This window comes from Triticum dicoccoides, chromosome 3A, assembly GCF_002162155.2.
Source record: "Triticum dicoccoides isolate Atlit2015 ecotype Zavitan chromosome 3A, WEW_v2.0, whole genome shotgun sequence".
Classification (NCBI taxonomy): Eukaryota; Viridiplantae; Streptophyta; class Magnoliopsida; order Poales; family Poaceae; genus Triticum; species Triticum dicoccoides.
Window position 1 is genome coordinate 87,976,640 of NC_041384.1, and position 11,449 is coordinate 87,988,088.

At 48.1% G+C, this 11,449-nt stretch overlaps 1 protein-coding gene across 1 annotated transcript; it reads left to right on the top strand.

Moving 5' to 3' along the window:
- The first annotated feature begins 4,163 nt into the window (after positions 1-4,163).
- Positions 4,164-5,913, top strand: LOC119271287 (UDP-glycosyltransferase 75C1-like). The gene has a single exon (XM_037553176.1). It carries the CDS (start codon positions 4,212-4,214, stop codon positions 5,661-5,663), a length of 1,452 nt encoding a protein of 483 aa, XP_037409073.1. The 5' UTR covers positions 4,164-4,211; the 3' UTR covers positions 5,664-5,913.
- The last annotated feature ends 5,536 nt before the right edge of the window (positions 5,914-11,449 follow it).

Sequence of the window (11,449 nt, forward strand, 5' to 3'; positions counted from 1 at the left end):
AATAGAACTAGGAGTGTCATCTATGAGATACATAAGAAAATCATCACCAAAGGACTTTGCAGTCGTCTGTCTCTTGCTCCTAATAGGAACTTCATTGTTCTCCTCCACGGGATTTCCAAAGTGTTCCATCAAAATGGCAGGTTCAGTAATTGTAACTGGTTCCTGATTCGATGAACTAGGCATCTCCTGATTAGATGAGGTAGCCATATCCTTCATGGGAAAGATATCTTCAAAGAAAGTCGCATCATTCGACTCCATGATCGTACCGACATGCATGTCAGGTACCTTAGATTTTACAACCAAGAATCTATAACCAATGCTATGAAAAGCATATCCCAGGAAAACACAATCCACGGTCTTTGGTCCAAGCTTACGCTTCTTTGGAATTGGCACATTGACTTTCGCCAAACAACCCCAGGTTCGTAGATAAGAGAGTTTTAATCTTTTCTTCTCCCATTCCTCGAATGGAGTTATCTCTTTATTCTTTGTGGGAACTCGATTTAGGACATGACATGCAGTCAATATCGCCCCCCCACCATGCCTTGGAGAGACCCTATGTGTCTAGCATGGCGTTAACCAAATCAGTTAGAGTACGGTTATTTCTTTCGGCTACCCCATTTGACTGAGGTGAATAGGGAGGCGTCCTATCATGGATTATACCATGTTCTGCACAAAAAGCATCAAATTCGTTGGAAAAATACTCTCCACCACGGTCGGACCTAAGCCTCTTGATTTTTCGATCAAGTTGGTTTTCCGCTTCAGCTTTATAGATCTTGAAAAAGTTCAAAGCCTCATCCTTAGATTTCAGAAGATACACACGACAATATCTAGTGGAGTCATCAATTAACGTCATGAAATATTTCTTTCCATCTTTTGTCAAAACACCATTCATTTCACATAGATCCGAATGTATGAGTTCTAGTGGTGCAAGATTTCTCGTTTCCGCAGTCGTGTGAGACTTACGAGGCTGCTTAGCTTGCACACAAACTTGACACTTAGATCCCTTGACAGTGGTGAAACTAGGGATTAAGTTCAATTTGGCTAGTCGCGACATGCAACCAAAGTTAACATGACAAAGACGTGAATGCCACGCATTTGATTCACTATTGTTGTAAATATGATTAACAACTTTATTGCAAACGTCTGATAAGGATAAACGAAACAGGCCTCCTAACTCATAACCTTTACCAACAAAGGTTCCATACTTGGATATTACAAATTTATTCGACTCAAAGACAAGCTTGTAGCCATCTACACAGAAGAGATCCGCCAATAAGATTTTTATTGACGGAGGGGACATAATGCACGTTCTTTAGCCACACGATCTTCCCCGAAGTAAACTTCAGATCGACCGTGCTAACACCACGAACAGAAGCACTTGAACCGTTGCCCATCAGCATGGTTGAAGTTCCTGAGGTCTGATACGATAAAAACATGGAAATATCACCGCATACATGCACATTAGCACCCGTGTCAATCAACCAATCAAGAGAATGACATACTGAAAGAATAGTGGGAAATATACCATACCCAACATCCTTCATGTCAGTGTCTCCAATGACAACATTAGCGGTCTTGCCACCTTTCCCAGGATGACGCTTGTCATAGCGATTAGGGCAACTAGGAGCCCAATGATCAGGATCCCCACACACATGAAAAACACCTTTCTTTTTGTCATTCTTCTTCTTGAAGTTCTTGTGTTGCACAGCCTTGTTCTTCCCATCAAACTTTGCTTTACCATTAAACTTGCCCTTGTTCTTGAACTTGTGGGCTGGAAGTTCTACTTTTGTACCAGATTGGGACTAGATCCTCCATCAATACCTCGAGCACGTGTGTCCTTTGCTCTCGCCTTTTCTTCCACATCAAGAGTACCAATGAGATCCGGAATGGAAAACTCCTGCCTCTTATGCTTCATAAGGTAGCAAAGTTTCTCCATGAAGAAGGAAGCTTAGTGATGATACCTCCGGCAACAAACTTGTCCGGTAGCATACAATTGAAGTGCTCAAGTTCTCTAGCAAATGACTGTATCTCATGATCTTGCTCAACCACGAAGCGATCTTCAGTCATCTTGTAATCATAGAATTGCTCCATGATGTACAACTCAGTGCCAGCATCCGAGACCACAAACTTGGCCTCGAGTGCGTACCACATATCTTTTCCATTGTCAATTGACGCATACGCATCAACTATGTTCTCACCAAGATCACTCAAGAGAGCAGCCTTAAACAGAGTATCCATTTTTTGAAAAGCTTGTTCCTGTTGGGCATCATGCTCCCCTTCAGGTTTGCCAAGAGTGGCGTCATAGCAACTCATGGTTTGAAACCATAAGACCGCTCTCACGCGCCACCTCTTACAGTGGATACCCTCAAACATAGGAGGTCTCATGGAAGCAGCAAAACCACTTGGTGTAAATTGCCTATAATAAGGTTTTTGGATTTTTGGAAATATGAGCAATTTACCAAATAATTTTGCTAACGGAAATACTAGATAAAGCATGACTAATATAGCAGAGATAAAGCAAGTCATGCAATTTGAGAAAGAGAAAGTAGATAGCATCTGCATATATGAAGTTGAACTAAACACATCTAGAACATACACTAGATGAAGTTGCATATACAAAGTAGAACCTAACATATGTAGGGCAGAAACTAGAGCTAAGAGCTGTGGCAGGACTTTTAACAGAAAGAGCAAGAACACGTACGGGACAACAGCAGAAGAAGCACTGGACTTGGGGTCGACATCCTCTCCAGCCATGTCGTCGATCAGGTTGTCGACATTGGGGAAGAAGTCGTCGTCGAGGAAGTAGTCGTCGGAGTCCGTGATGAAGAAGTCAGTAGTCCCCCGGAGCGGTCCTCAAAAACCTTATCACCCTTCTCCCGTACAGGACTCAAAGAGGTGCGGTTTTGGAGGCCTACTGTCCCGACCTGCGGTGCACGCCGCAAGCCGGGATGGGGAAGATCGTAGCAGTAACGCGAGAGGTTTGTGTTGTTCTGGTGCGTCTCTCTGGGAGGAGCGACCTCCCTTTTATAGTTCAGCCGAAGAGGCGAGCCGTTCGGATTCAGTGTCCACTACAAAAAAAGTGGCGTGGCGGCGGAGGAGGAGCGCGCGTGGATGTCCCTCTTGTTCTCATGCTCATAGATGTTGGGAAAGAACCTCCCTTATAAAGAGGTCCAACTTCCTCTAAACTAGCAATGTGAGACTAAACTTTAGAAGTGCCCCTTGCCTTGCACGAATGAGCTAAATGGGCCTCTAGGATTTATTAGGAATTTTTAAAATTATTATTGGGCTGGCCCATAAATAGATAAAATTCTAGCAAGACATAGTCGCCATGCACCATCACCTTGTTCGCCAGTAGTGCCAATTGTCGCACCTCGTCGCTCCATCGCAGCAGACCATGTCTCTCTTTGCAGCATCGCATGCTGCAAGCTGAAAACACGTCACTGCTTGCAACATTGGGGCGTCGCGACAACGGCGACAACACGCCAAAGCTCACAACATTGGTGACAGATCAGGAGGCTGGCAAGCCGCTGCAACAACAACACACAACATTGCGTGCACCGTCAATGAGACGTGCGGTTGTAGCATCGCCCGCCGCTTGCGGCACTTGCTGCAACAACAACCTGACAATCACTGACGGTGTGGGGGACTTTCATCGTATGTGGGGTGCTACGGCCATACGCGGCCTAACTCATGACCATGACTAGTGAATGTTGATTTGAGCACCGGTCCTTCCTCCGGCCCCGGCGACCAGCCCCCACCTTCTTGCACCCACACCATCAACCTCCTTCTCCCCTGCCGGCGACGTAGCGGCGAGCCGTGTTGTATCCGTCTCCGGCCAGGTCCCGGCTCTCCGTTACACGGTACGCCGGAGCCTCCCTGTCCCAGGTCAGTGTTTCGCTCTATGCCACTGAGGCCAAAAATAGAAACCAGACCCCTGGTAAATAGCCAACGTGATTACTCATAGATACCGTGACTGGCACCAGCCTCCAGCCATTAATATTTTCCAAGCCACACCCTCTTGGCTTACATCTGTACCGTGCCCAGCGCCAGCCCAGCATTACTACACTACACCTCAGCGCTTTCGTCATCGCCGCCGTATATAACAAGCGAAACCCGTCGATGACTCGCCTCAACTCAACCCAACACAGCAACGACGAACACACGTCGACGACAAGACACTCATACGTACGCTCGCTCTCCCACTCGCAGCAATGCCGGCCATGGTGGCGCATGAGGTGGAGCGCGCGGGGGAGGCGCCGCACTTCCTCGTGGTCACGTTCCCGGCGCAGGGCCACATCAACCCGGCGCGCCACCTCGCGCTGCGCCTCCTCAGCGCCTCGCCGGGCGCCCGCGTCACCTTCTCCACCCCCGTCTCCGCGTTCCGCAAGATGTTCCCGGAGAACGAGGGCGCGGAGGCGGTGGGCCACGTCGACGGCGCCGGCGTCCACTACGTGCCCTACTCCGACGGCTTCGACGGCGGCCTCGACACGTCAGCGCACGACGTCTCGTACTACATGTCCAATCTCAAGGCCGCGGGGTCCCGCACGCTGGGAGGCGTGCTCGCGCGCCTCCGCGACGCCGGCGCCCCCGTCACGCAGGTGGTTTACACCGTGATGCTCTCCTGGGTCGCCGGCGTCGCGCGCGCGCACGGCGTCCCCGCCGCGGCCTATTGGATCCAGCCGGCCACCGTGCTCGCCGCCTACCTCCACTTCTTCCGCGGCACCGACGACCTCGACCAGGCCGTCGCCGCCGCGGCGAGCGACCCGTGGGCGGACGTCCGCGTCCGGGGGCTGCCGCCGATGCGCGTGCGCGACCTGCCGTCGTTCTTCACCATCGCCTCCGACGTCGACCACCCCTACGCCTTCGTCCTCACCGCGTTCCGCGAGCTCCTCGACGTGCTGGACCGCGGGGACACGCCCACCGTGCTCGTCAACACGTTCGACGCCATGGAGCCTGATGCGGTGGCGACGCTGCACCAGCACGGCGTCGACGTCGTCCCCATCGGCCCCGTGCTCTCCTTCCTGGACGCATCGGCGACGTCGGTCAACAACGACAACGACCTGTTCAAGCCGGACGGCAAGGGGTACCTGGAGTGGCTGGAAGCGCAGGAAGCGGGGTCGGTCGTCTACATCTCCTTCGGGAGCCTGTCGACGATGAGCAAGCGGCAGATCACGGAGGTGGCGCGCGGCATGGCGGAGATCGGCCGCCCGTTCCTGTGGGTGTTGAGGAAGGACAACCGCGGCGAGATAGACGGCGACGAGTCGTGCAGCGGCATCGGCTCCAGCGCGGGCATGGTGGTGGAGTGGTGCGACCAGGGGAAGGTGCTGTCGCACCCGGCGGTGGGGTGCTTCGTGACGCACTGCGGGTGGAATTCGACGCTGGAGAGCATGGCATGCGGCGTGCCGGTCGTGGGGGCGCCGCAGTGGTCGGACCAGGGCACCAATGCGTGGCTGGTGGAGCGGAAGCTCGGCACCGGGGTCCGGGCCGCCGTGAGTGAGAAGGACGGCGTGCTGGAGGCCGACGAGCTGCGGAGGTGCATCGGCTTCGCCACGTCGGATGTGGTGCGCGCCAAGGCGGCGCTGTGGAGGGAGAAGGCGAGGGCGGCGGCGGCCGTGGGCGGCTCATCCGAGAGGAACCTCAGGGCGTTCGTCGCCGGCAACTAGCCAGCCGGTAGGCCGGCTTGCCTACGCTGCATGGTCCTGCAAAATCGACAGAGAATAGCAGGACGAGACGACTCGAGCAGCTGTGTCCCTGTCGATTCGGCGCTGCAGCTGTTTTTGTTGTTGTTGCGGAAGACTGTTTTTATTTTATTGCAAAAACCACGTGTTCCATGTGGTGCCAAAGACTGTTGCCTGTTGGTAGCGCTGCTACCTGGGAGAGAGATCGAATGCCATCCGCATATTGTCGGGATTTCCGCACCAGTGTCAGATGTGTGTGCCTCATAGGACGATAATACCACACGCACGGAGGGAAACAACGTACTTTTACGGATGGCAAATTTCTCTGTTTAAATAGATTTTCTTTTGCAAGAAAACTTTCAACTGTCAAGGTAGTACAAAGAATACAAGAAGCAAAATTTATATCTAAGTCCGTAGACCACCTAGTGACAACTACAAACACTAGAGCAAGCCGAAGGCGCGCCGCCGTCATCACCCCTCCCTCGTCGGAGCCGGGCAAACATTGTTGCAGTAGACAACCGGGAAGTCGTCGTGCTAAGGACCCATATGACTAACACCAGAACAGCAACCGCCACCGATGAAGAGAAGTATAGACGGGAAAGATCCAACCTGCAGACACACGGACGTAGGCGAATGAAGACCGGATCCAGTCAGATCCACCGAAGACAAACGCCGACCGGATCCCACGAGATCCGTCGGAGATAAACCTCCACACGCCTTCTAACGATGCTTGAAACATCACCGAGACGGGGGTTAGGCGGAGAGGACCTTATTCCATCATCAAGAAGCCGCCGCCGCCTCGTCTTCTTAAGCATGACATAAACCCCACAAAACTCAAAAATTCATCTAAAAATGGAGTCCTCCCGCCGGCAAGTGCCGGGATCCACCGTGCCTCCATGATCCAAGGATCATAGGAGATGAGCCAGATCGGCGGCGCCGGTGAGAGACAAGGAAACCCTAGATGGAAGTTCGCACGTGGGCTAGATGGAAGGGGCAGGAGCCCTGTTCAAATAGATTTTTGTTATAGAAGGAAGGGGAGCCTCCCAGAGCGCAGAAATCTATTAAAATTATAATACTACCAGAGATTTAAAATTATGCGTTCCCTCCCTGTGAGGTTCCTGTTAAAATTATACTAGTATTTCTTAGGTGAGAGTTGCAAAAGTCAAATTATCGTTAATGAAATTGAAACATTAAATTTTGTAATATTAGTTTCCTAGCCAGTTAAGGCAATTTCAATGGTCACGTTTTTTTATAGGTTACTAACTGAATTTCTAAAGTGTTAACATAACAATTATTATTCCTGATTTCCTTTTTTGTAATATGTTTTTCCACGAACAGATGCTATTTGATCAAGGCTGTGTGTTTTCATGAAGATGTTTTTTTCATCTAGGAACATGTCATGAATAGACATCTTTTCATTGAGGGACGTGTCTTTTTAGACAGAAGCATCCTTTACTAAGAGATGTGTCTTTTGGCCAAAGGAATGCCTGTTTTTCACGGCTAGACATTTGTTTCACCATAAGACGTGTAGTTTTTTTTTACTATAAGAGATGTGCTTTTTTAGTCAAAGGACATGATTGTTTGTAAGCCCAACTATCAAAATCTGCTAACCTCTCTCATCCGAGCAGACTTGTGTGCTCATGCTTCAACTTGAACGTGCATCTTACCCCCTTTTTTGTGGGGGCTCTAGACTTTTCTGGACTGGCGCTATGCCGCTCTAGCCTTCTCTCCTCCTCTGCTTTTCCTCCTCCCTCTCTCCACATAATCTTGTTCTTGTTCTCTAATCTCCTACTATTTCTCCCATCTATTTTTCTGATTACTCTGCTTTTCCTCCTGCTATTTTGTTGCCTCTCCCTCGTTTTTCCCTTCGCTAGTTAGATGTGAATATGGACAGATCTTCTACTCGCATGGAAGATCCTGATGCTCTTCCGCAGAAGGCGGATCTGAGAAGAGATGGAGTAAATCAAGTCTCGCAGCTTTCCTCTCGGGTTGTGAGGTCAGATCCCGGGATTGAACTCAACATGCAAGCGTTGTCGATCAATGAGCCGGAGGTAGTTCATATTCAGGCTGAGCAGTACAGGCAAGAAGAGGGTCAGGATGCAGAGTTCAATATTCCGATGAAGCTTGCATCTACAGGAGGTCCTATCAGGGTTCTTTCCCTTCAGGCTGTGCGGCAATCTATGGCTAGAGTATGGAAGGATAACTATTATGGTATATCACAATTATCAAGGTACATCTTTGTGGCTCATTTTCGTTCTTTGGATGCTGTTATGTTTGTCATTACTCGTCAGCCTTGGAGCATGGGTTCAGACAATTTCTTGCTTGAATGGATGGATCCAGAGGAGCAAAATAGGAATATTCAGGACTATAAGTTTGACACTATCTACGTGACTATTCGGATTTATGGTATTCCCATGAGATTTAGAACTCAAGCTCTACTTGCAAACATCTTGCAAAGTGTTGGCCAGATCTCAGAATTTCATCCTATAAATCAAAGTATGATATTTGCTAGGGAGAATTACATTTGGGGTACCATTAAAGTTCAGGTTAGTAAAGCAGTCAGAGATAGAGTTTGGGTTTCTTTTGCCAAGGATTCTGCTGGTTGGGCTTACTTATTCTATGAGAAAATTGGCAGAATCTGCACTTTTTGTGGAGTTATGTTTCATAGTGTTCAGCATTGCAAGATCAGAAATAGTGTTCTCATTTCAAGAAACAGGCTGCAAGTTTCTTTGGAAGAAATCTCACCAAATAGATTTGGGCAGTGGATGACTAATGCAGAGTTGATTCCTACTCTTTCAGGAGGAAATGTTCAGGCAGAAGCAAATTCATTCTCATCTTTCATCAATCCTCAGCTAGCAAGGTTGCAGAAGCAGTTCATAGAGGATCCCAAAGGAAAAGGAAAGATGTCAGAAGAGGATTCTGCTGAAAAAGGAAATCAGAAGGTATTATCTTTAAGGAAAATTAATGAACAAAATAAAAGAATGGAAGGAGAGTTCATTTACAGTCAGCAGCAGAGTCAAAGTGGTGATTTAATGGATACAACGGTGTTACCAGATGCAGGTAATAAGGAGACAGATATTGGGCAAAGCAATTACGTAGAAGGAGGGCAAGTTGAAGCTCTTCAGCATTCAGTACAACAAAGTGGTGCTCTTGCTGACCCGGAGCAGATAGGGGGTGCGAAACAGTCGGGCCCATTATCTCAGCAGTTGCCAGGCTCTCGGTGCACGTCTGCTGAAGAGATGCATATTCAGGGACAGAGATATGAGCCAGATTTGGACCAGCAGACTGCCCAAAATAATCCTCTTCGCCTCGCAGATATTCCTAGTCGGTGCGTTGTCCCTTCATCTCACTTTGTGCAAACTTCCCCTACCTCTTCTATTCAAATGCATTTGGAGGACAAAGTTTCCGGTGCAAATGTCGCTTCCCTGGGCGCAGCGCTTTTCCCTTCTCCTACCCGCCATCCCATTCCCTCGCCTACTCGATCCAGTCCCAAACGTACATCTGCCTCACTTTTTGGTATCCCCTCTCCTCCGGCGAAGAAGGCTGCCAGTCAATCAAGCTTACTCGGTGCTCCGCCAGACACGCAAGTTTTCATTGGACAATCTTATCCAGCTGGTGGTGTGGGAGCCGCCCCTGTTCTTAGTGACGGTGTTGCCAGCACTGTGGTAAAGAGTTCAGTCAGAGGAGTTTTTTTGGGGGGCGCTGAGTTTCCTGGATCCACAACATCTCAACGGAGCTACCATCGATCTAGGAATAGCAGATGGGACATTCCTCCGAACGGCGAATCTGGAAGTGTGCGTCCTAATTTCCATGGGTTTCTTCGCAATCGTGCTCGTTCTTCCACTTGGAAGCGCGACAGCGGATCGGCTCAACTGGACAGTAGCAATAATGTGTGCACAAGCCGATGCAAAAATTTGGGGAGCATGTCTTTTGAAGCTAGCATTGAACATTTATCAGTTATGGCATTTCGTCAGCACGAAGGAGGAAGCTATGATCCCTCGACCCTGAGCACACCTTCACCGTCTGTCAGTGAGGGTACAGTTGGATCCCGTCAGGGGGCTTTCTCTCCTCCTGGCATTGATCGCCTCCATCACAAGGGTCTGCATGTTCATGGTAGCATTTGTAGCCCTACAGCTCAAGTCACAATGGAAAATCAAGATGACTCTAGTACACTGGATATTAACAAGAATCAGTCTGGACATAACATGGAGTTGGATGATGATGCAGATAGGAACTTAGCGCAATCCTTTTCTCGGGCAGCGGCGCATGGCCCTAACGCGCCTCATGCGCCATGAAAGCCATAGCTTGGAATTGCCGAGGTATGGGCCGAGGCCTCGGTAGTGATCGAATGTTGTTCCTAGCAAATCTGATCCGTTCTACGAAAGCTCAGGTAATATTTGTTTCAGAAATCAAATCTTCGAAGGTTCATTCGGTTGATCTTGTTAATAGGTTTGATGTGGCTAACAGTTTTGTTGTTCCTTCTAGAGGTGCTTCAGGAGGGCTCTGGCTTATGTGGAATGATGATCTTAAAATCTGTGTTCATAGTTCCTCCTTTCACTTTATCCTAGCCAATGTAGTTCATCTAGCCTCGGGGGTTCACTTTTGTTTGATATGTATATATGGTGATCCTTATCATAGGCAGACTAGTGCCGTTTGGAATCAGGTTTCCACTTTTGTGTATGATAACCTCGGAAAACCCATGATCTGTATGGGAGACCTTAATGATATTTTGTATGATACAGATGGTTGTAATGGTAGTGTAAATTATTTTCGTATGTCTGCTTTTCTTTCTATTGTCAAAAATTGTGGTTTCTTTGACATCGGTTTTAGTGGTCCTGCTTACACTTGGCGCAATAGGCAGCACACTGTTAATCCTATTTACAGACGTTTGGATCGTTGTCTTGTTAATGCTAATCGGTGTGCTCATTACCCCAATACTAAGGTGCTTAATTTACCTATCATCGTTAGTGACCATGCTCCCATACTTATTTCTACTGATGGTAGTTTTGTTAAACGTAAGCAGACTTTCAAATTTGAAAATTGGTGGTTAATGGAGAAGGATTTCAGTAGTTTTGCTAAGTCTGCTTGGAACAATGCTAGAGCAGGCTCTTTTGTTGCAAAAACCTCTTCTTTGGCAGGGGCTTTGAAAACTTGGTGTAGGAAGAAGAAACCTTTTTCAGCAAGAGCTTCAGGAACTAGAATCTAGTATCAAGCAGATTCAGGAGCTTCCAATCAATCAGCAAGATCATGCTTTAGAAAATTCGCTTATTCTCAGGTATGAGCAAACTCTCTCTAAACTGAATAGTTTTTATAAGCAAAGAAGTAAGAAGGGATGGGCTACTGATGGTGATCGTAATACGAATTTTTTTCATCAAGCTGTGCTTAAGAGAAGGAAAAGGAATACTATCTGCTCGGTTAAGGATGAAAATAATATTGTGCATTTTAAGCCTAGTCTCATTGCTAATACCTTTGTTAATTATTTCAGATATATCTTCTCTTCCACTCATATCAACTGTGGTAGACCTTTTCTTGCTTCTCAATTACCGGAGGGCTCTTTGGACCCTACTTATTTAATTCCGGATAAAAATGAGGTCTTGCAGATTTTGAAGGACATGAAGTTGAATGCTTCTCTAGGGCCAGATGGTTTTAATGTCGAGTTTTATTTGGCTACTTGGAATTGGATAGGAGACGATGTCACTCAATTGGTAGTCAATTTTTATAGAACAGGTATATTGCCCTCTCACGTGAGTGATACAAACATTGCTCTCATT

Excerpts from the sequence above, each read along its gene's own strand:
- LOC119271287 (XM_037553176.1), top strand. The coding sequence starts at position 4,212 with ATGCCGGCCATGGTGGCGCATGAGGTGGAGCGCGCGGGGGAGGCGCCG.